This window comes from Podarcis filfolensis (assembly GCF_964270895.1).
Source record: "Podarcis filfolensis genome assembly, chromosome: 10".
In the NCBI taxonomy this organism is placed as follows: Eukaryota; Metazoa; Chordata; class Lepidosauria; order Squamata; family Lacertidae; genus Podarcis; species Podarcis filfolensis.
The window spans coordinates 66,143,732-66,168,185 of NC_139612.1; the positions used below are offsets into that span (position 1 = coordinate 66,143,732).

Sequence of the window (24,454 nt, forward strand, 5' to 3'; positions counted from 1 at the left end):
ACTTATTTATGCTTAACTCCTTATAACATTTCTACTAAAGCCATGTAATTTCATTCCAACATTTTTCTAACACTCATTAATTTTGCAATATTTCTATAAACTTTAAACTTTTTCTCATCTTCTTACACCGTCTCTTCTCCCTGGTCTCGGATTCTGCCAGTCCTTTCCGTCAATTCCATATAGTCCATCAACCTGGTGATCTTCTGTCCGAGGCTCTTAACTCTTTTCCAAGTCCCTTCTGCGGATCTTCTTCATATTTATGCATGCACTTTACTTTGTCTTCTGCTGATCTTGTTCTTAATTTCCTTCCTTTGATGCTGAAGAGTGAGTCTCGGGGAAGCTCCAACTTAGCAATGTTTTTATTCCTTCTCGGCAGTTCAGCCAAATCTCCATAGTTAAAACTGAAATCCAAAAGATATTTCAGGACATGTTTCAAAATCCATCCAAATCTGAAGGTCCCCACAACTCCAATCTCCTCCTGACCCAAGTCCAGGTCCCAAATGTCAATACATCCCTGCATGGGGGGATCTATCCAACTTTCCTTCTCCAGTCCAAGCAGGGCTCCAATCCTCAAAATCTGACTTTCTCTAAATTCAGTCATGGAAGGCAACAACTTATATTCATCAAATTGCCTCTGTGAAACTGGGGCTCTCTCCTTTTCCACTTGTATCACTTTAGGTTCCACAACAACAACTTTCTCCCTCGCCTTCTCCACAATTTGCCATGTCAAAGTAGATTCCTGTATCGATTCCTGAGTAGTTTCTGTGTAGATATTCACTTTTTGTCCCAAATTAGTCACTTTTTGTCCCAAGTTATCAATTTTAATAGTCATCACATCCGTCTTCTTATGGAGCTGTTCCAATGAGTCACTTATCTTGCATAATGCCATCACTAAGGCTTCTTCTGTCAACATTCTTACCGATCCAAGGTCAATCCCTGGTTCTCACAATTTTTTATCTTGCAGCTGGAGATTCCCCCAGCTCAACTCTTGTAACAGTTTCAAAGGCTCCCTCTAGAGGGAAACAATTTCTATTTGTATCAATCCTTTTAAGCACGGTTCAAGCAATAAAATCAGTTTCAATTTTCAGTTACTTTTACTCCTTTTTAAATGCAGAAGGAAACAATGGAAACAATGTGTTTCTCTTATTTAGCTATCTGTCAACATACGTTTTATTCACAGTCAATGAACTTTTCCAAAACATCAAACTTGCTAGCAGCCCGTTTCCAGGTTCAGAGCGGTGGTAATTTAACTTTCTTCACTCTCTCTCCTGCAGGCTTGCGCGGTCCAAAATTTCCCCCCTCTTCTCCTGCCTCCAAGGGGGGTTTACTGATTTTAGCCGATGGAAGTTTAACCCTTTACAAAGGACTTTCCAAGACTTTAGCTTGCAGCCTCTTTGCTTCAGTCTATTTACAAAAGGGGAAGGCGGACTTCCTGTTTAGAACCTCCCCGTTTCGGTGCCAAATTAAGACGTTTTAAAATCCAATTTTTCGTTCTACTCACGGGTAGTTGTTTTAAAATCAGATTGTCCACAGGAAAAAGTCAGCGCTCTCCGGCAACAGCAATGCGGCTTCACTCCGTGAAAAAAAGCAGTTGATTCAAAGCACCGCGCCACTCACTCCACGTCGCTCCGGATCCCCGAAACCGGGTTTCCCTGCGAGTAGGGGAGGCGCAAAAGGTGCCAGCCGAATCCCACGTTCACAGGCTTCTCCCGCCTGTGATTTTTAGTGGGTCCCCGCCTTCGCCGTGGCGGCCAGACCCTAGTTTCCACGAAGCAAATTCCTCCCGATCAGAGGAATTCCGCCATGGTCCAGAGGCACCAACCCGGAAGTCTATCTTTGCATTTTTTTAAAGAAACTTGCATGTTCTAAATGCAAAGACATATTTAATGTCCTGCTTCTACCTTGAACATATTGCTATCGTACTAATAGTGTCTTCAGTTTTCTCCAGTCCTTATCCAGCTGACACCACTTATTTGAGGAAATTTGACCATCCCCCAAATTCAAAAAGACATTTACGCAAGCTAAATTCCATGTCTTCCCACCTGCACTATTGGAAGGCAGATACAGAAAGATACCTTATGGCGAAGGGGTATGCCCATGTAAGAGCGGTCAGATAAAAACTGTGGGCCACGTTCTATTCCATTGTAGATTTTATACAGATCTCAGAGCCTCTCTCGTGACACTTCTTGTATGAAAAGTACCAGGGAGGATTCTGTCCAACCAGAATCCAGATGTCACTAGAAATGTACAGCAGATAGATTTTGTGCAATAGCCATAAGTCAAAGAAAGCAAGAGATTACACAGCTGCACAAACAGTCATAAATCATTACAGCTTATAGTTAAATCTTCTTATTCTATTATTTCTTAAATGGAGTTCTTAAGTCTATTTAATTAGTATATTGATTGTTAAATTCCACTCTGATCGTCTTTATCGTTTTTGTAAAGAACTACGCAGCAATTCTGGTTTTAGTATGCTGGCTGTTTGGCCATAATAATAAACATTCGTTCATTCACTTGAGCGAGGAGCCTAGCCTTCCTGGGCCCAGATCCCAACACATGGCATTTATTTTGTTTTAAAGTCATTCTTCTCAAATATATATGACAAACGTTATCCTTACTCCAGACTCTCTCCTTTCTGTGTTTCAGGGGTCTTAACAAGCAAGGTTACCAGTGCAGACGTAAGAAACTTTTAGCATATCGCATTATTTACTACTGCCCAAATAGAAACTGCAGTGTTTCTTGCGCGCCACCCTGAAGAAAACCGAGAATGCTTAAAAAAAAATAGCAAGCCAGCCGTGGAAACAAAGAGCGCATGTGTAAATGTGGCCTACAAGAGCCATGTCACCTCTCACAGACTACAGTAGGAATTAATGACAACATTCTCTATTGGTCTACTCTGAAGTCAGGCAAATTGAGATCAGTGGGACTTACGCCCAGGTCAGAAGGCATAGGGTTACAGCTGAAAAGTGCCTAATTTCTGGCTGGATTGCGGGTCAACACACTCCCATTTCAGTCCAAACCTATGCTGGATCTCTCCTGTAATTTCTTATGAAATTCTGCATTTTGATGTGTTTTCCCACGAACCAGCTTCAATCCAAATTGAGACAAAAAACAGCCTGGGCATGCTTTAAGCTACACAGCTTGTGTTTTGTTAAATTCAATCCTAAAAGACAGCAGGGAGCAGGTAGAAGCTGCATGCAGGTATATTCCGTCTGTGCAGCAGATTCTGGTTGAGTCTCCATTTCTGATATTTTAGGGATTTCACCTTAGGGTCTCCAGGAAAAGTGCAAAATCGCCAAGTGATAAGCCAAAATCGAGGGGATACGCTTCTTCCTCATTGGCTCTGGAACTTTTGCAATTTGCTCCACCCAGTCAGGAAGCAGTCCTATGCTGGCTTATTCCCACACAGGAAAGGTCCATGTCCTCTCTTTAAGAATGTACATTAGCTCCCAGTACGTTTCTGAGCACATTTCAAAGTGTTGGTGCTGACCTTTAAAGCCCTAAACGGCCTTGGTCCTGTATACCGGAAGGAGCGTCTCCACCCCCACCATTCTGCCCAGACACTGAGGTCCAGCTCCAAGGGCCTTCTGGCGGTTCCCGGTAAAGGGAACCAGGTAAAGGGCCTTCTCAGTAGTGGCACCCGCCCTGTGCAAATGCCTTCCCTTCAGATGGCATTTTAAAAGACATCTGAAGGCATCCCTTTATTGTGAAGTTTTTAATGTTTGGTGTTTTATCGTATTTTAAATATTCTGTTTCCCCAGAGTGGCTGGGGAAACCCAGCCAGATGGGCGGGGTAGAAATAAATTATTATTATTATTATTATTATTATTATTATTATTATTATTATTATTTCTAATGTCCAATACCGTATTTGCAATATTTCTCATACTGCTTGTGGCTGGCTTTAAAAGGGAATTAAACAAACCCATGAAGGATTAGGCTATAACAGGGGTACACAACCTAAGGCCCGTGGGCCGGATGTGGCCCAATCGCCTTCTCAATCTGGCCCACAGACGGTCCAGGAATCGGCGTGTTTTTACATGAGTAGAATGTGTCCTTTTATTTAAAATGCATCTCTGGGTTATTTGTGGGGCCTGCCTGGTGTTTTTATATGAGTAGAATGTGTGCTTATATTTAAAATGCATCTCTTACTTCTTGTGGCCCTTCAGCAATGCTTTATATGGTTTGTTTTCCCTTCCCAGAATGCAATGCTGCCATTCACAAGAAGTGCATTGACAAAGTAATAGCAAAGTGTACGGGATCAGCCATCAACAGCAGAGAAACCATGGTATGTATCTGAATGAAGTTCCTTTTTGTGAATCAGCTGAAGGTGGCATGTATCTGAATGAAACTTCTTGTGAATCGGTTGAGGGCGGTGTGTATCCGAATGAAGGTTTTTTTGTGAATCAGTTGAGGATGGTTAAAACACACCGGTTGCCAAGAGTTTGAAAACACTACACAGTCACACAAAGTGTAAACATGGCGTCCGTGGGGAATTTAAGCGAATCCCATATGGTTTCGCCCCCCCCCCCCCAAAAAAAATCTTAACATCTTTGGGTGTCTGTCAGGAATTTTACTTTTTGACCCTACACAAGGGAAAGGAACAGCTCCAGAATTTTTGCTGCCTGGGGCAGATTAGAAAATGGGGTCCCCTGTTGCAGTCCAAGTGTATCGTCCCTAAGGCCATCAAACTTACTTTGGCAGCAGAGACAGAAAATCCCACCAGCATCTCTCGCTTTCCCAGCAGCACTAAGAAATGCAATGCTAATAACTGCAACAATTTGCTATACTTTTATGACATCCGCCTGGTGCTGTTGCCTCACTCTACCTAACGATAGAGCCGGCACTGATGCCACAGCTGAATGGGGCCTGAACTCACCTATCCTGACCTATGTCCTGTTGGCTCTCATGACGCCATTGTCTCCGTGAGTTGCCTTGGGCAAGATGTCGTCTTTCCTCTCCTACTCCAAAATGGCCTACTTCACAGGCAAGATGGATAAAATATTGGTAGAGAGAGGGAACCTCCAGATGTTGCTGGACAGCAGTTCTCATTTCCCTGACGATTTGCCATGTTGGCTGGGGCTGATAGGAGCTGGAGTCTAACCACATCTGGATGTCCACAGCTTTCTCATCCCTGGTCTATTGTGAATGTTAAGTTGTGGGTGAACATATCAGACGACACAGTGATTCTTCAAACAGCTCTTGTTTATTCACAGGCCAGAACAGAACTGAACTGAAGAGTTCAGTCAGCCTGCTTATATAGAGCTCAACTAATAATAATAATAATAATAATAATTTATTATTTATACCCCGCCCATCTGGCTGGGCCTCCCCAGCCACTCTGGGCGGCTTCCATAAAAACCAAAAATACAATAAAATATCACACGTTAAAAACTTCCCTGAACAGGGCTGCCTTAAGATGTCTTCTGAATGTCACGTAGTTGTTTATCGCTTTGACATCTGCTGGAAGGGCGTTCCACAGGGCGGGCGCCACTACCGAGAAGGCCCTCTGCCTGGTTCCCTGTAGCTTTGCTTCTCGCAATGAGGGAACCGCCAGAAGGCCCTCGGCGCTGGACCTCAGCGTCCGGGCAGAATGATGGGGGTGGAGACGCTCCTTCAGGTATACTGGACCGAGGCCGTTTAGGGCTTTAAAGGTCAGCACCAACACTTTGAATTGTGCTCGGAAACGTACTGGGAGCCAATGTAGGTCTTTCAAGACCGGTGTTATATGGTCTCGGCGGCCGCCCCCAGTCACCAGTCTAGCTGCCGCATTCTGGATTAGTTGTAGTTTCCGAGTCACCTTCAAAGGTAGCCCCACGTAGAGTGCATTGCAGTAGTCCAAGCGGGAGATAACCAGAGCATGCACCACTCTGGCGAGACAGTCCGCAGGCAGATAGGGTCTCAGCCTACGTACCAGATGGAGCTGGTAAACAGCTGCCCTGGACACAGATTTGACCTGTGCCTCCATGGACAGCTGTGAGTCCAAAATGACTCCCAGGCTGCGCACCTGGTCCTTCAGGGGCACAGTTACCCCATTCAGGACCAGGGAATCCTCCACACCTGCCCGCCTCCTGTCCCCCAAAAACAGTACTTCTGTCTTGTCAGGATTCAACCTCAATCTGTTAGCCGCCATCCATCCTCCAACCGCTTCCAGACACTCACACAGGACCTTCACCGCCCTCACTGGTTCTGATTTAAAAGAGAGGTAGAGCTGGGTATCATCCGCATACTGATGAACACCCAGCCCAAACCTCCTGATGATCTCTCCCAGCGGCTGCATGTAAATGTTGAAAAGCATGGGGGAGAGGACAGAACCCTGAGGCACCCCACAAGTGAGAGCCCAGGGGTCTGAACACTCATCCCCCACCACCACTTTCTGAACACGGCCCAGGAGGAAGGAGCGGAACCACTGTATGACAGTGCCTCCAGCTCCCAGCCCCTGAAGACGGTCCAGAAGGATGTTATGGTCGATGGTATCAAACGCCGCTGAGAGATCCAGCAGAACTAGGAAACAGCTCTCACCTTTGTCCCTAGCCCGCCGGAGATCATCAACCAGTGCGACCAAGGCAGTTTCAGTCCCATGATGAGGCCTGAATCCCGACTGGAAGGGATCCAAATGGTCCGCTTCTTCCAGGCGTGCCTGGAGTTGTTCGGCAACCGCTTGCTCAATCACCTTGCCCAAGAATGGAAGATTTGAGACTGGGCGATAGTTGGCCATCGTGGCCGCATCTAAAGATGGTTTTTTAAGAAGCGGTTTAATAACCGCCTCTTTCAGCGGGTCTGGGAAGGCTCCCTCACGGAGGGAAGCATTCACCACCCCACGAAGCCCATCGCCCAGTCCTTCCCGGCTAGCTTTTATAAGCCAGGATGGGCAAGGATCCAAGAGACAGGTGGTTGGTTTCACTCGTCCAAGCAGCCTGTCCACATCCTCGGAGGTAACAGATTGGAATTGATCCCACTCAACTTGACTAGACAGAACTCTAGCACTCTCCCGCCCCGGCCCTGCTCCCACGGTGGAGTCTACTTCTTCCCGAATCTGAGCGATTTTATCTGCAAAAAACTTTGCAAAATCCTTGCAGGAGAACATGTGGCCCGTACTGGGCCCCGATGTTGCAGGTGGTTCCGCTAAATTGTGAACCACCTGAAAAAGTCTCCTGCTGCTGTTTTCTGCAGATGCAATAGAGGCGGCGAAGAAATTCTTCTTCGCCGTCGCTATCGCCACTTGGTAGGCTCGACGTTGAGCTCTAACCTGTGTCCGGTCAGATTCGGAATGAGTTATCCGCCACCGGCGCTCTAGCCGTCTCAACGATTGTTTCATTGCCCTCAGATCCGTGGAAAACCACGGGGCTGTCCGGGCTCCATGCAATCGGAGAGGGCGCTTCGGAGCCAGACAGTCAATAGCCCTGGTTAGCTCCACATTCCAGCGGGCCACCAGGGAATCAGCTGAAAGGCCACCAACATGGGATAAAGCATCCCCTACCACTCTCTGGAAACCATTTGGATCCATTAAGTGGCGGGGGCGGACCATCCGAATTGGTCCCACCTCCCTGCAGAGGGGATGGGTCGCAGAGAAGTCCAGTTGCACCAGGAAGTGATCTGACCATGGCACTTCTTTCGTTTCGCTTTTACTTAGTGTCAGATCACCAACATCCATAGAGGTAAACACCAGGTCCAAGGCATGTCCGCGGCTATGGGTTGGGCCAGACTTATTCAGGGACAGCCCCATGGAGGCCATGCTTTCCACGAAGTCCCGAGCGGCCCCTTGTAAGGTCGTGTCGGCATGGATGTTAAAATCCCCTACAACGTAACTGTAACAATTTTCTAAAACTATCCAATCACTGAACGTCACTTTTGATCCCTTATTTGCATAACTATCTACAGTATCCCCCTGCTGGCCCAGGGTGAGAACTTCAGTACATAACTGTGAAAGTGAGGGACAACATTTGATTACAGTCACTGCAGAACCCATGAAATTGTTTATGATTCCTTGTTCAATTCATTTGCACTGGAACTGTTTGTATTTGCAAAAGAGGAACTGTTTAAAGGCTTGAACCCCTTCAGTTTTGTATGTATTTGCAACACCAGAAGCAGGCCATGTGCGTCCTCTGACCTCGTCTTCTCTCTCTCTCTCTCTTGCAGTTCCACAAAGAGAGGTTTAAGATTGACATGCCCCACCGATTTAAGGTCTACAATTACAAAAGCCCAACGTTCTGTGATCACTGTGGCACTTTGCTCTGGGGTCTGGCACGGCAGGGTTTGAAATGTGATGGTAAGTCCAGGGACTCAGCTATAGAGCTACAAATATAACATGAATAGAACGCAACCCGCAGCAGTGCCTCTGCGCACACGCAGGTTGCGATTCGCCGCTTCTGTGCATGCGCATGACGTCATTTTGCGCTTCTGTGCATGTGCGAGCGGCGAAATCCGGAAGTAACCCTTTCCAGTACTTCCAGGTCGCCGCGGGACGCAAACTGAAAAAACCGTATCATGAAGCAAACGTAACATGAGGCACGACTGTATTATTATTATTATGAGGAATGGTTGAAGGAGCTGAGTTTGTTTAGCCCGGAAAAGAGGAGACTGAAAGGAGATAGCATAGCAATCTTCAAATATCTCAAGGGCTGTCACATGGAAGAGGGAGCATGCTTGTTTTCTCCTGCTCTGGGGGGTAGGACTCAAACCAGTGGCTTCAAGTTACAAGAAAGGAGATTCCGACTAAAGAACAGGAAGAATGTTCTGAGGGTAAGAGCTGTTTGACAGAGGAAGAGACTCCCTTGAGAGGTTGTGGAATCTCCTCCCTTGGAGGCTTCTAAGCAGAGGTTGGACGGCGATCTGTCATGGATGCTTTAGTTGAGTTTCCTGCATTGCAGGGGGGCTGGACCACATAACCCTCATGGTCCCTTAAAGGTAAAGGTAAAGGGACCCCTGACCATTAGGTCCAGTCGTGACCGACTCTGGGGTTGCGGCGCTCATCTCGCTTTACTGGCTGGGGGAGCCAGCGTACAGCTTCCGGGTCAAGTGGCCAGCGTGACTAAGCCACTTCTGGCGAACCAGAGCAGCACACGGAAACGCCGTTTACCTTCCCGCTGAAGCGGTACCTATTTATCTACTTGCACTTTGGCGTGCTTTCAAACTGCTAGGTTGGCAGGAGCAGGGAGCGAGCAACGGGAGCTCACCCCGTCGCGGGGATTCGAACCGCCAACCTTCTGATCAGCAAGTCCTAGGCTCTGTGGTTTAACCCACAGCACCACCCGCGTCCCTTCCAACTCTACAATTCTAAGATTCCATGACAGATTTTCCACCCCTGTTTGTAACAGAAGGGGAAACAGCAGAGGGAGATAGGAGGAGATAGCAATCATTCTTCTGATGGTACAGTTCTCAGTGGGGAGGACCAGAGCTGAGCCTGCTTTCTGGTTGCCACTTCTCAGATGAGAGACCTACAGAGAACGTTAGGTAAAGGCTGGCAGCAGGATCAGGTCATTGATAACCATAGTTATCCTAAACCATAGTTTAACTATGTGCTGGATGAAAAAGAAAGAACTGTTTGACAGTGGAATGGTGTGCTGGGCCCGGGGGTAACCCGTGAAATGCGGTCCAGGTCTGGTCCAGAATCCGAAGGTTCCACTGGGAGTCAGTCCGACAGGGCCAAGGCAGGACACAAGGCAGCAAACCAGGCAAGGACAGGTACAGGATCTCAGGCAGGATCTGGCATACAGCAATGTTGCTCCCGCAACCTGGGGCAGGGTCCGACAGCCTTTAATCTTTGTCGGGGTAATAGCCGGTCCTGATCCCCCGGCGACTCACCTCCCTGTTTCTCCCGAAGGCGAGCACTCCTCCTGCGAGTACTCAGGTCTCTCCTTCTCTCAGACCTTAGTCTCTGCAGCTCGGGAGACATTGGTGGGTTACTAGACCCAGGGGCCGCCTCAGCCTCTCCTGACCCAACTGGTAGTGGAGCAGCTGTAAGTGATGGCCCAGCTGAAGGCAACGAGGTCATCCCCGCATCTGAAGCCAAGGCAGGCTCAGGCCCCTGACTTGGCCCAGCTGGTGTTTGTTGCAGGGGAACCTGTGCAGACTGGGACTCTTCAGGATCAGGCCCCAGACATAGTTCAGATGATGCCTGAGGCAAAGGATCCAGTGTGGACTGAGACTCCTCTGGTTCCGAGTCCGAGCCCAAGTCCCAGGCCATCACAAATGGTCTCCCTTGGGAGGTTCTAGACTCTCCTTCCTTGCAGGTTTTTAAGCAGAGGTTGGGTGGCCATCTGTCATGGATGCTTGAGTTGAGATTGCTGCATTGCAGTGGGTTGGACTAGATGACCCTTGGGGTCCCTTCCAGCTCTACAGTTCCATGATTCTGCATTACCAGTTAGTGGAAACCGCAGGAGGGGAGGGTGCTCTTGGGCTTGGGTCCTGCTCGAAGGTTTCCCACTGGGTGGCCACTGCAAGACCAGGAGGCTGGACTCATTGCACCATTGGCCTGACCCAGCGCGCTCTTCTAATGTTCTTAACCTGCGGACCGGATTCTCTTAATGTTGCCAGAACCTCACCTGTTGACTTCATGCCTTCCTTGCAGCCTGTGCCATGAACGTCCACCACAAGTGCCAAGCCAAAGTGGCAAACCTCTGCGGCATCAACCAGAAGCTCATGGCGGAAGCGCTGCAACTGATCGAGAGCCGGCAGCAGGTGGGCAAGCGGCGGTGTTCTTTGGCTCCTCTGGGGCAAAAAAGCACAGAAGGCTGGGGGCTTATGTATATTTCTTTGTACTTGCCACCTCTACAAAAGAGGATGTCCCATTCTCCCTGTGAATTTATTTTAGTTGGTTTGAAGTATCAGATGAAATGGGGGCTGGATTCTTCCATTGCCCCTGCCGTCCAACTTTAGCAGGTGGGTGGGGCTGCCCCGCCTGTCCATCATCTGACGCCAACCTCATTATGACATCGGGTGACAACTTCAAAGCGGGCCCCTTTACTGTGGGTGCCAATCAGCTCATTGGTGCCAGGAGAAACCCCTAGCTTCAAAGGGCTTTGCTTCCGGTGACAATCAGCTGATGGTTGGTGACAACAAGCCATTTGAAGTCCCTTTGCAAGTGATTCAGAGAGATGATTTGAAGATTGCTGGCAGCACCGATCAGGTGACAAAGACGTCCATTGACTAGGGCGCTCTTGATGGTCCTGCATGCAGGTTTCCTCCAAGTTTCTGGTTGCCACGATAGAGACTCTGCCCTACCTTCACCATCAGAGGCAGCAACAGTCTACTAGCTGTTGGAAGGCACAATAGTGGCTGTTGTGCTCATGTTCTGCTTGTTTCCCATGGGCATCTAGTGGGCTACTGTGAGAATAGGATGCTGGAATAGAGGGGCCATTTACCTGATCCTGTAGCCTCTTATTATTATTATTATTTTACAGCTGGCACCTTCAAAGTGAAATGAAATGAAATACTTTATTGCCACTTGTACAACTTGTATACAGTGAGATTACACGAGCGCCCCCCACTCAGCTCTCTTATTCTTAATTCCCCGCGTTTACTGACGCACACCCACCAAACCCGAAAGTCAGTTGCCCTGTTGTTATCTTTTCATTCAGCAGCCTAACAGCCCACGGATAGAAGCTGTTCTTTACCCTGTTGGTGTGACTAATCATGCTTCTATATCTTCTGCCCGAGGGCAAGAGATCAAGAAAGTGCCGGCCAGGTCATCTTTCCCTCGTTGGGCAAAAACTCATCTTCTCCCCACGGCCAGCCCAACTCTTTGACAAGTTGCTAAGAAGTGTGTTTGTTGCTGTGTGTGACCTGCATTCTGGTTGTAGGGTATTTTCCGTGGTTGTAGGGTGTCATCTATGGACAAACTCCATCGATTGTTATTATTTTTAGTTTCCAATCTTGTGCCCCATACTAGATCCCACACTTGCACAGTGTCCAGCAAGCATGCTACGTGATTCATTCCTTTACTCCTTTTTACCATGAGGCAGGCTAGAAGCTTGCGGGAGTCAGAGAAGATCTTGAGAGAAGGACCTGTGGAAATTGTCTTCCCTGACAAAGACCCGACGCCCGCTGCTCCCCCCATGCCAGCACCTCCAGCAGGGAAAAAAGGTTCTGTATTTTATCATTTGAGTAAAGGTAAAGGGACCCCTGACCATTAGGTCCAGTCTTGGCTGACTCTGGGTTGCGGTGCTCATCTTGCTTTATTGGCCGAGGGAGCCAGCGTACAGCTTCCGGGTCATGTGGCCAGCATGACTAAGCCGCTTCTGGCGAACCAGAGCAGCGCACGGAATCGCCGTTTACCTTCCTGCCAGAGCGGTACCTATTTATCTACTTGCACTTTGATGTGCTTTCGAACTGCTAGGTTGGCAGGAGCAGGGACCGAGCAACGGGAGCTCACCCCGTCGTGAGGATTCGAACCACCGACCTTCTGATCGGCAAGCCCTAGGCTCTGTGGTTTAACCCATAGCACCACCCACGTCTCAGTTATCGTTTGAGTAGCCACCTTATTTAGCAGTCTCCTTGGTCTATATATATGCTTCTGGCTTTAAACATTTACCTGCCAAATATTGAGAAAGGAGATAAAACAGGGACCTATACAAGATAAGGCCTGTAGTCAATGGAAAGGATGACCTCAGAAGGTGAGGGATTCTCCCTCACTGGAGACTTTTAGCAAAGGTTGGATGGCCACCAATCAAGGATTCTTGAACTGATATTCCCTTTATTTCAGGGGTAGGACTAGATGACCCTGAGGGACCCTTCCAACTCTATGACTCCTGCACAGAGTGGAACGTGAATAACAATATTAATCTAAGGGCGATTCATTATTCCCAAGCTCCACTGAAAACAATGAATCACCCTTAGATTAATATTGTTATTCACTTTCCACCTTTCCTCCAAGGTGTTCAAGATGGTGGACACGGTTTTTTCCCTCCCCCTTTTATCTTCACAACAATATTTGTCAAAATTACAAATACCCAAATACAGACGGTCATTTACCCTCGCTAGATTCAACGTGCTGCCATCTGCCTTTTTGCAGGGCAGATTCGAGGGTAAACCATACGTGGAACGAGTCTGCCCCTGCAGCTTGATGGAGGTAGAAACTGTCTCTCATGTCTTGTTACGCTGCTGTTTCTACAGGGATATACGCTCGGTATTTATCACTCCTGTTATACAGAAATCTCCAAATGGGTCCGAACTTCAATGTCTAAAACTCCTGGTAGAGGACAAGGATCTAGAGATTACGCTAAGGGTGGCCAAATTCTGTGCTACTGCCATAAAACATAGGGAACAAGCTGTACTACCAAAATGACTAAGGTTTTAAATGATAATTTTAGGTTATATTTTAGTGATCAAGATTTAATATACCATATTTTCCGCTCTATAAGATGCACCAGACCGCAAGACGCACATAGTTTTTGGAGGAGGAAAACAAGAAAAAAAATATTCTGAATCCCAGAAGCCAGAACAGCAAGAGAGTTCACTGCGCAGCAAAAGCAGCGATCCCTCTTGCTGTTCTGGCTTCTGGGATAGCTGCGCAGCCTGCATTCGCTCCATAAGACGCACACACATTTCCCCTTACTTTTTAGGAGGGAAAAAATGAGTCTTATAGAGCAAAAAATACGGTATATATTTTAACTGCCGCTATATCTGAATTGTCTCTGTTATACCCAATTGCAATTCAATGTATTCCTGTTGTGTTTTATGATTTTCCTGACCTGGAACTGGTCTGTGACCGTCATAATAAAATTCTATTCTTCACAACAACCTTGTGAAGTGGGTTAGGCTGAGAGACAGTCCCCATCCCACAGCCACCCAAGACTGTGTCCCAGAAACACAGACAAGAGAGTTTCAGGTGGCTTAAGCCAGCCAGCCAAGCTGCATCTGTCCCAGGTTACACTTCGCCACAAATTGGGTCGTTAGGTGGGAGAGAGGTGCAGTGGGGTGCGTTCCCACAAGCAGTTGAGTCTCGTCAGCGCAATGGGGAGATCTCTTTCAGTTAACGCAACTCCACTGGGATCCATTGCAGAGCCTCAGGGAGTTTCCTGGGAGTCCCCTGCAGAAGACGTCCCGGGTCCTGATTCCCCGGTGGAACTGGAACCAAGGAAAGACCTCCCTGCTCAGCTGCCGAAGTTTACCATAGATGATTTTGTTTTGCACAAAATGTTGGGGAAAGGAAGCTTTGGCAAGGTAAGGAGCGAAAGCGAGAGCAGGAGACACAACGTACTGTTGGTGTTGGTGTTTTTCACAAAAACAAAGCCCTACTTGAATTAAATACAAAATACCACATGCAATTTATGGATTACTGTACAGTGGACGCTCGGGTTGCGAACGTGATCCATGTGGGATGAACGTTCGCAACCTGCAGCAGCACGTTTGCACACGCGCAGGTTGTGATTTGGTGCTTCTGTGCATGCTCAAAGCACGATTTAGCACTTCTGCGCATGCACAACCGCCGAAACCCGGAAGTAACCCGTTCCGGTATTTCCGGGTTTTGGTGGTCTGTAACCCAAAAAAATGCAACTTGAAACGTCTGTAACCCGAGGTATGACTATACAGTAGAGCAGAAAACCAGGGTTGTGTTAACCATTAAACAAGAGCAGGGAACCTTGATCCACACACTTCTTGCTCTTGAGACTCTTCCTGGGTCATATTGCCTCCCCAGGCCTACACCCCTTCTCCCCAGCCCTCAAGACTATAGTTTGCACTCTCCTTAAGTGTTTTTACCTGGTTGGAATGTGTCCCAGAATGGGGATAATGTCTCTTGCTTGCCTGGGAGGAGGTGTGTGTGTGTACATGTGTGCATAGAAATCTCTGGCTTTTGCATAGCTTGCATGTAACTTAAAAAGGTAAAGGGACCCCTGACCGTTAGGTCCAGTCATGGCCGACTCTGGGATTGCAGCTCTCATCTCGCTTTATTGGCCAAGGGAGCTGGCGTACAGCTTCCAGGTCATGTGGCCAGCATGACTAAGACGCTTCTGGCGAACCAGAGCAGCGCACGGAAACGCCATTTACCTTCCCGCTGGAGCGGTACCTATTTATCTACTTGCACTTTGACATGCTTTTGAACTGCTAGATGGGCAGGAGCAGGGACCGAGCAACAAGAGCTCACCCTGTCACAGGGATTCGAACCGCCGACCTTCTGATCGGCAAGTCCTAGGCTCTGTGGTTTAACCCACAGCGCCACCCGCGTCCACAATAAAACTGACACCTGTTGCTCCACCCACTTTTTCCTTTGGCCCCGCCCACACGGCATCTGAAAGCTCGCCCACGAAAGAGAGTGGCTTGTGACGTGGGAAATGCTCCCCATCCCTGCACGACACCTTGGCTACTCGCTTTCAAATCGGTCTTTGCAAACATAGGGACTAGAACCTTGAAAAACATTCCATCTGAGATTTGGGGTTAATTCTGCACTCAATTCTGAATTGCGTGCCTTTGCTTAACCTTGCCATGAATCACAGCGTTTTGCGGCACCCTGGATTTATTTATTTTTGCCCAGGTCTTCCTTGTTGAGCTGAAGGACACGAACCAGTTTTTTGCCATGAAAGCTTTGAAGAAGGAGGTGGTGCTGATGGATGATGATGTTGAATGTACCATGGTGGAAAGGCGGGTCCTCTCTCTGGCTTGGGGACACCCGTTCCTCACTCACGTCTTCTGTACATTCCAGACAAAGGTAACCAATTTCTTTCCTATTCACTCAGAATAGAGATTCTCATACTGTCTGCCTTCAGGACCCACTTGAGAAGGTCCACCAGTCACAAAATGGTAGCCAGTGGGGCATGGTATTCAGATGAGTTTTAGTAATACATTGGTACCTCAGGTTACAGACGCTTCAGGTTACCGACTCCGCTAACCCAGAAATATTACCTCGGGTTAAGAACTTTACCTCAGGATGAGAACAGAAATTGTGCAGTGGCAGCAGGAGGCCCCATTAGCTAAAGTGGTACCTCAGGTTAAGAACAGTTTCAGGTTAAGAGCGGACCTCCAGAACGAATTACCGTAAGTTCTTAACCCAAGGTACCACTGTAATAATAATAATAATAATTTTTTATTTATACCCCGCCCTCCCCAGCCAAGAACGGGCTCAGGGCGGCTAACACCAGGTATAAAAACAATTGATTAAAACACAACTTAAAAACAAGATTAAAATACAACATTAAAATGCAGCCTCATTTCAGTAGCAACTCAAATCAAAAACTTTTTGAGGATGAAAACGTCAAATCTTCACCAAGGCCAACTATCCAGACTGGCCTTCGTGGGCCAGAACAAAAGCCAGGGAAGTCCCCAAATAGGAGTTCCATCACAGAAGGAGAAAGGAAAAAGGAAGGGCCGTCTTATCCATAAGCGCTAGGGGTGCGGGGCACCCGGGCGCCAGACTCTCAGAGTCTGGGGCCCGAGAGTTGAGTCGGGGAAGAGCCCGCCCGTCGGTCGGAGCGTTGTGGCAGGTTCTTCTGCTGCGGGCAGCTCTGCGCCACGAGTTCGGGGGCGACCGAGCCAGTGAGACACTGAGGTGGCTGGCTGGCACTGCCCTCCTGTGTGTCTGGGACTGGGCAACCAGGGGGAGGCGCCGGGCGAATCTTTGCACCCCGGTGCCGCATATGTTTAAGACAACCCTGCCTCCAGGCACCCACATGTGTGGGTTAAACAGACAAGGAAATTCAGCTTAGCGGAGTTTCAAGTCCCATCCTTAGCAGAAAATACTGGAAGCATAGGAATTAGGTAAACAGGTCCAGCTGGAAAGCAAGCTGGCTCCCCCTTTTCTTAACAAAGAATCATACAACAGACTGAGAAGTAAGTTTAAAGCACACTTTACTTACTCATAATCATTCCTTGGTTCTCAGATGCAACAGCATTAAAAACTATACAGTAGAAGCAGCCTCAGACATGTGCCTGAGCTGAAGCAACCGGATATATGTCTGCTCCCAGAAAGAGGGAGAGAGAAAGGAACAAGAAATGATGGGTGCTCTTTCAGGAGAGGAGGGGAAATGATATCACACAGAGCCCTCTCTATCAATTACATGTCTATGGTTTGGGTCCGCCTATCAGCAATACAGCTCTGTGGTCTTAACCCCTTCACATGCTAACTAGCAATAATATGCATTAGATTTGGTTGATAATTTCCCACAATGATAGACTTCCATCTTCAGCTAGTAGCTTTCGGAGAATGGGGTTTAAGAGCTTATCCACACTTCCCTTTGTCCCATGATTTATTCCATTTGTCCCATGATTTCTAGGCATAGGCGTTTCTTTTGTTTCCCCACTTCCTCCGGGAAAACCACCTGTAAAACGGGTATTATAAGTCCTCTGGTTTCTCTTCAGAGCGTATAAATATTTCGCCTTTTATCATGAATCCATCCATTTGAGTTTCCCCAAGAAAAAGCTGTCACTGAGGCAATGTTCCATGTCTTTTCTTGTGTTGTCTGTTGCCCCAAAGACCATTTCATGATTACGAGTTTGATTATTATTTTAAGCCCTTTTTTGTCATTTACTAGGAAAACCTGTTTTTTGTAATGGAATATCTCAACGGGGGTGACCTGATGTTTCACATCCAGATCTGCCACAAGTTTGACATTGGCAGAGCGAGGTAAGTTGGGGTCTGTTTTTGCTGCACATTCCTGGAGAGACAGAGAAATTGCTCAAACGTACCATCAGTGATGTGGTACGATCCTTGCAAGAGTAGATTGTCTTGAAATGCATGATGTGTAGAGTCGGGATCATTGCAGTTTACTTTCTCCTTGGGGCCACATTCATGCCAAACATTTAAACCAGCCTTTCTCAACCTGTGCGTCCCCAGATGTTGTTGGACTACAACTCCCATCATCCCTGAGCTCTGGCCATACTAGCTAGGAATGATGGGAGTTGTAGTCCAACAACATCTGGGGACCCACAGGTTGAGAAAAGCTGGTTTAAAGCATCATGACAGCACTTTAAAGAGGCATGGCATTCCCCCAGCAAAGAATTCTGGGAGCTGTAGTTTCTTAAGGGTGCTAAGAGCTGTGAGGAGACTCCCCAGTCCCCTCACAGAACTACAATTCCCAGAGTTCCCTGTGAAGAGGGATTGAGCTGAGGCCAGAGAGGGCTGAAGACAGGAGTTGCCCATTGGCAGCTCTTTACAGGAATGTTCTCCATTTGCAGGCTATTTTTAAAAAAATCCGGGGGTGTTTTCAAGCACACACACACACACACACACACACACACACACACACACACAATGCCTGCTGAGGTGGTACATTCCCACCAGAGGGTTATCCCACGTTGGAGCCCCTTTCTGTTTCTCTTCTTATGTAAAGGACGCTTTTTATTTATTTTTTAGTTTGTAAAACACACATCAAGGACAGGGGGGAATATCTGGGCAGCATACAAAATATAAAAAAATGTTTGTGGGTGCCTGGGCTCCCAAGGCCCCCTATAGTTGGTCCCTATGGCAGCACCCATTGAATAATAATAATAATAATAATAATAATAATAATAATAATAATAATTTATTATTTATACCCCGCCCATCTGGCTGGGTTTCCCCAGCCACTCTGGGCGGCTTCCAACAGAACACTAAAATACAATCACCTATTAAACATTAAAAGCATCCCTAAACAGGGCTGCCTTCAGATGTCTTCTAAAAGTCTGGTATTTGCTTTTCTCTTTGACATCTGGTTAAACTGTTTTGTTTTAGAAAGCTGTGGTAAAAAGCTGCTTCTGTGGAACCTCTTTTGTTCAGCTGCTCCTGAGCGCCGAGTCCCCAAAATAAAATAAAACACTAGCCTGAATCACATGAATGTAAAAAAACCCAAAAAAACCTAGAAGGTAAACACCAACCGAAGATTTAAAAACAGATTGAGGCATGATTAAAACAAATAGAACAAAGCAAATAAAATAAGCCCCGGTACCCCTGGGGATAATTTTTTAAAAAATCAAGGGCTTTAGGGCTTTGTTTGGATTGAAGAGCGACTTGAAGTAAATTATTCATTAGAGCCAGGTGAGCGAAGGTGACTTTGGGCATAGAAATCTGCCCGGTCTTCTTCTGCGATTCCAGAGTTGGATTTCTAAAAAATGTGGCCCAGCAAGAATTTCACCACTCTGCTTTTCCCTGTCACGAGGCAGGGTGGCAAAGGAAACCCCTGGCTGAGTTTGCCCCCTTTGTGTGCAAGCCCCCAATGGTGAGGCTCTGCAAGAACTTCTGAAAAGACAGAAGTACTGTGACAAGACAGAAGTACTGTTTTGGGGGGACAGGAGGGGGGCAGGTGTGGAGGATTCCCTTGTCCTGAATGGGGTAACTGTGCCCCTGAAGGACCAGGTGCGCAGCCTGGGAGTCATTTTGGACTCACAGCTGTCCATGGAGGCACAGGTCAAATCTGTGTCCAGGGCAGCTGTTTACCAGCTCCATCTGGTACGCAGGCTGAGACCCTACCTGCCTGCGGACTGTCTTGCCAGACTGGTGCATGCTCTGGTTATCTCCCGCTTGGACTACTGCAATGTGCTGTACGTGGGGCTCCCTTTGAAGGTGACTCGGAGACTACAACTAATCCAGAACGCGGCAGCTAGACTGGTGACTGGGAGCAGATGCCGAGACCACATAACACTGGTCCTGAGAGACCTGCATTGGCTCCCAATATGTTTCCAAGCACAATTCAAAGTGTTGGTGCTGACCTTTAAAGCCCTAAATGGCCTCGGCCCAGTATACCTGAAGGAGTGTCTCCACCCCCATCATTCTACCCGGACGCTGATGTACAGCTCCGAGGGCCTTCTGGCAGTTCCCTCCTTGCAAGAAGCAAAGCTACAGGGAACCAGGCAGAGGGCCTTCTCAGTAGTGGCACCTGCCCTGTGGAATGCCCTCCCACCAGATGTCAAAGAGAACAACAACTACCAGACTTTTAGAAGACATCTGAAGGCAGCCCTGTTTAGGGGCTCTTAATCCCGGGTGTAGGGAGCAGAGAAAGTTCTTGCCCCCTGGTGAAGGAACTCTGCACGTTCTCAGGAGCATTCTCCCTATGCAACCCGACTGTTATTTGGCTCAGCTCTTGCCATTGCAACAGGAAGGAGAGATGTCACTAAGAAGGAAGATGGCTGGCGGTGCCAACATATCCGCCGCCACCACTCCTGGACTGGTGGCAAGGATGCATTCCCATGGCAGTTTAATTCCATTTCCCACAAATACCTCTCCCCACAACCCCCGGTCGATGTGCATTAATGTAGGTGTTTGCAGAAAAGTTATTTGTCCTTTCCATGAGACAAAAGCGGTGGGCTGTAGATTCATTCAGGACAGGAAAAAGAAAGTGTCCCGTAACACAGCACCTAATTTAAGCAGTGGAACTCACTGCAACGTGATTTGAGGATGGCCACTGGCTTAGGGTGGAGGATAGGTCTGTCAGTGGCTGTTATGAAATGAGGCTTATTATTATTATTATTATTATTATTATTATTATTATTATTATTACTGCTGCCATGCCTTTTTCCTTGATGGGACTCAAGGTGACTTAAAGATAAAAACAATAACCACTGGACCAGTACCCTGTGGGGGGAAAGATATTGGATATTGGGTTAAATATGAACCAATAAAATTAACCTATCTGATTTTCTCAGGTTTTATGCTGCTGAAATCATTTGCGGCTTGCAGTTCCTTCATTCTCAAGGAATCATATACAGGTAGGAATTTTATCCTTGGTGGAGAGAGAAAGAATAATACAATCGTAGAATTGCAGAGCTCGAAGGGACCCTGAGGGGCATCTAGTCCAACCCCCAGAAATGCAGGAATTTCAACATGTGGTTGTTGACATCCGTCTGTCTCAGGAGATAACGGCGGAGTGCACTTTTAGGAGAGAAGTCAAACAGCTGAAGAGTTACAGCGCCTGCTGTGGCTGTAGAGACCGAGACAGGAGAGACATGTTTTGTTGCAGCTGGGGCAGACGAAGGCGTCCGGTTGTGCTGTTGCAGGTGCACCAGGGCATTTCTTCTCTGTGTGCTCCTCCCAGCGGTCATTCCTCCTCAGCTCTTCCCCACAATTTGTTGTTGTTTAGTCATTTAGTCATGTCTGACTCTTTGTGACCCCATGGGCCAGAGCACGCCAGGCACTCCTGTCTTCCACTGCCTCCCACAGTTTGGTCAAACTCATACTGGTAGCTTCGAGAACACTGTCCAACCATCTCGTCCTCCGTCGTCCCCTTCTCCTTGTGCCCTCCATCTTTCCCAACATCAGGGTCTTTTCCAGGGAGTCTTCTCTTCTCATGAGGTGGCCAAAGTCTTGGAGCCTCAGCTTCACGATCTGTCCTTCCAGTGAGCACTCAGGGCTGATTTCCTGAAGAATGGATACATTTGATCTTCTTGCAGTCCATGGGACTCTCAAGAGTCTCCTCCAGCACCAGAATTCAAAAGCATCCATTCTTCGGCAGTCAGCCTTCTTTATGGTCCAGCTCTCACTTCCATACATCACTACTGGGAAAACCATAGCTTTTACCATACGGACCTTTGACGGCAAGGTGATGTCTCTGCTTTTTAATATGCTGTCTAGGTTTGTCATTGCTTTTCTCCCAAGAAGCAGGCATCTTTTAATTTCGTGACTGCTGTCACCACCTGCAGTGATCATGGAACCCAAGAAAGTAAAATCTCTCACTGCCTCCATTTCTTCCCCTTCTATCTGCCAGGAGTTGATGGGACCAGTGGCCATGATCTTAGGTTTTTTTAATGTTGAGCTTCAGACCATATTTTGCACTCTCCTTTTTCACCCTCATTAAAAGGTTCTGTAATTCCTCCTCACTTTCTGCCATCAAGGTTGTGTCATCTGCATATCTGAGGTTTTTGATATTTCTTCCGGCAATCTTAATTCCAGCTTGGGATTCATCCAGTCCAGCCTTTCGCATGATGAATTCTGAATATAAGTTAAATAAGCAGGGAGACAATATACAGCCTTGTCGTACTCCTTTCCCAATTTTGAACCAATCAGTTGTTCCATATCCAGTTCTAAGTGTAGCTTCTTGTCCACAATACAACCCCACAATACCGGGACTTGTACCCGATACGACTTAACAATTGTTCTGTGTATATACAGCACATACTGATTAGATAACACATCGAGTCTTTCAAGAAAAGAGCCTTTTCAGAGATGTCGCCTGATCTTGCCTTGCAGAGACCTGAAGCTTGACAACGTTCTCCTAGACAAGGAAGGGCACATCAAGATTGCTGATTTTGGGATGTGCAAAGAGCACATGGGAGGAGACGCCAAGACAAGCACATTCTGTGGAACCCCCGATTATATTGCACCGGAGGTAAGTGGGGCTATTAGCCGTGGCAACCAATGGAACTTCCCAGACCAGAGGCAGAATATCTCTGAATAACAGGGGTTGGGTGCAAATGGAAGAGAAGGGTTGAGTCTTTTGTGCCCACCAATAAGCTTCCTGGAGGTATCTGGGTGCTTGGTGTAGGGAATGCAATGCTCAAGGTCGTGGGGTATCTTGTGGGCCTCCAGCTGTGGTTGGACTTCAACCTCCATCACCCCAGCCAGCATGGTCAACAGGCAAAGGCACAGCAGGGCTGAAGCTCAGTGGTAGAATCATAGAATTGTAGGGTTGGAAGGGACCCCAAGGATCATCTAGTCCAACCCCCTGAAGTGCAGGAATCTCAACTAAAGTATCCATGGCAGGTGGCCGTCCAGCCTCCAAGAAAGGAGAGCCCATCACCTTCCAAGGGAGTCCACTCCAGCTCTTACCATCAGAAAGTTCTTCCTGATGTTTCGTTGGAATCGCCTTTCTTGTAACTTGAATCCATTGTTTCAGGTCCTACTCTCCAGAGCAGGAGAAGACAAGCTTATTCTCTCTTCCATGTGACATCCCTTGAGATATTTGAAGATGGCTATCATAATTGGGGATGCAGGTGGAGCTGTGGGTTAAACCACAGAGCCTAGGACTTGCTGATCAGAAGGTCGGCTGTTCGAATCCCCGCAACGGGGTGAGCTCCCGTTGCTCGGTCCCTGCTCCTGCCCACCTAGCAGTTCGAAAGCACATCAAAGTGCAAGTAGATAAATAGGTACCGCTCCGGCGGGAAGGTAAACGGCGTTTCCGTGCGCTGCTCTGGTTCACCAGAAGCGGCTTAGTCATGCTGGTCACATGACCTGGAAGCTGTACGCCGGCTCCCTCGGCCAATAAAGCAAGATGAGCGCCACAAGCCCAGAGTCGGTCACGACTGGACCTAATGGTCAGGGGTCCCTTTACCTTTTTACCATAATTGGTCTCTTCTTATCCAGGCTAAACATACCCAACTCCCTCAACCGTTCCTCATAAGGCTTGGTTTCCAGACCCTTGATCATCTTGGTAGTGTTACGAAAAAGGAGCAATGCTGCAGTTGAGTGCTCCAGATGGCTGGAAAGCCAAACAGGATGTTGATGTTTTGGGACTGTACCGTGGGAACAAGGGACAGTCTATTCAGTGCACTGAGCACCGGATGTTAGCTCAGAGTGTCACATGACCCTGTACTGGAAGTACATGGGAGGAGTTATTCTCGCTCTGCTGTTGATGTTAAGAGAGTGCAGACACGTTTTCTCTGTACTGCTGGAAAGACAGAAATAAAGGCATGTAAATACATTTCTGTCTGTCTCTCTCCCCTCCCTGGGAATGAGGGGGGGAGGACTGGTGTGTTCTTCTCACGTTTGGGAAGGATCGCCGATAAGAGATCTCGCCTTGTCTTACCGGGAGTCGCTGACGGGGGAGATCAACAAGGAATCCAAGCCGGGCACCTGGAGAGTGGCCAATTCCTCTGACTAAGGCTTGAATTCCGACAGGTAGAGCATCTGATTAACATAGAGTACCGTATTTTTCGCCCTATAGGACGCACTTTTTCCCCTCCAAAAATGAAGGGGAAATGTGTGTGCGTCCTGTGAGGCGAATGCAGGCTTCAGGCAGATATCCGCAAGCCTGGGGAGCCCGGCGGGAGTTCCTGCCGGGCTCCCTAGGCTTGCGGATAGCAGCCTGTTCTGGGGGCTGGGGTCGAGGGAAGCTCGGGCTTCCCCCGCCCCAGCCCCGCGGCTGGGGGGGGAATAATTTTTTAAAAATTTATTTTCCCCCCAAAAAACTAGGTGCGCCCTATGGGCCAGTGTGCCCTGTAGGGCGAAAAATACATTAGGTCGCAGGTTTAAATATCTGGAGGACTGTCACATGGTAGATGGAGCAATCTCGTTTTCTCCTTGCTCTGGAGGGTAGAACTCAAACCAATGGCTTCAAGTTACAAGGAAGGAGATTCTGCTAGACATCAGGACAACCATCACTTTCTGATAGTAAGAGCTGTTTGACAGTGGAACAGTCTCCCTTGGGAGGTTGTGGACTCTCTTTCCTTGGAGGCTTTTAAGCAGAGGTTGGATGGCCATCTGTCATGGATGCTTGAGCTGAGATTCCCATATCTGAAGTGTGATTTAATAATAATAATAATAATGAATGAAATACTTTATTGTCACTTGTACAACTTGTATGCAGTGAGATTACACGAGCACCCCCCACTCAGC

General features: G+C 47.7%; 1 protein-coding gene and 1 long non-coding RNA gene across 3 annotated transcripts in view; both read left to right on the forward strand.

Annotated features, from left to right (window-relative positions):
- Positions 1 to 24,454, forward strand: part of LOC310743135 — a 252,921-nt gene that overhangs the window by 66,358 nt on the left and 162,109 nt on the right. The gene's annotated exons all lie outside the window — the stretch shown is intronic.
- The window catches only part of PRKCQ (protein kinase C theta), a 61,111-nt gene that overhangs the window by 26,130 nt on the left and 10,527 nt on the right, over positions 1 to 24,454 (forward strand). Inside the window, exons 6-15 of the mRNA XM_083572752.1 lie at positions 2,647 to 2,678; positions 4,203 to 4,288; positions 8,140 to 8,269; positions 10,571 to 10,680; positions 11,964 to 12,084; positions 14,003 to 14,163; positions 15,473 to 15,646; positions 17,466 to 17,557; positions 20,551 to 20,613; positions 22,091 to 22,229. Coding sequence (XP_083428878.1) covers positions 2,647 to 2,678; positions 4,203 to 4,288; positions 8,140 to 8,269; positions 10,571 to 10,680; positions 11,964 to 12,084; positions 14,003 to 14,163; positions 15,473 to 15,646; positions 17,466 to 17,557; positions 20,551 to 20,613; positions 22,091 to 22,229 — 1,108 coding nt within the window. The remainder of the gene's footprint in view (positions 1 to 2,646; positions 2,679 to 4,202; positions 4,289 to 8,139; positions 8,270 to 10,570; positions 10,681 to 11,963; positions 12,085 to 14,002; positions 14,164 to 15,472; positions 15,647 to 17,465; positions 17,558 to 20,550; positions 20,614 to 22,090; positions 22,230 to 24,454) is intronic.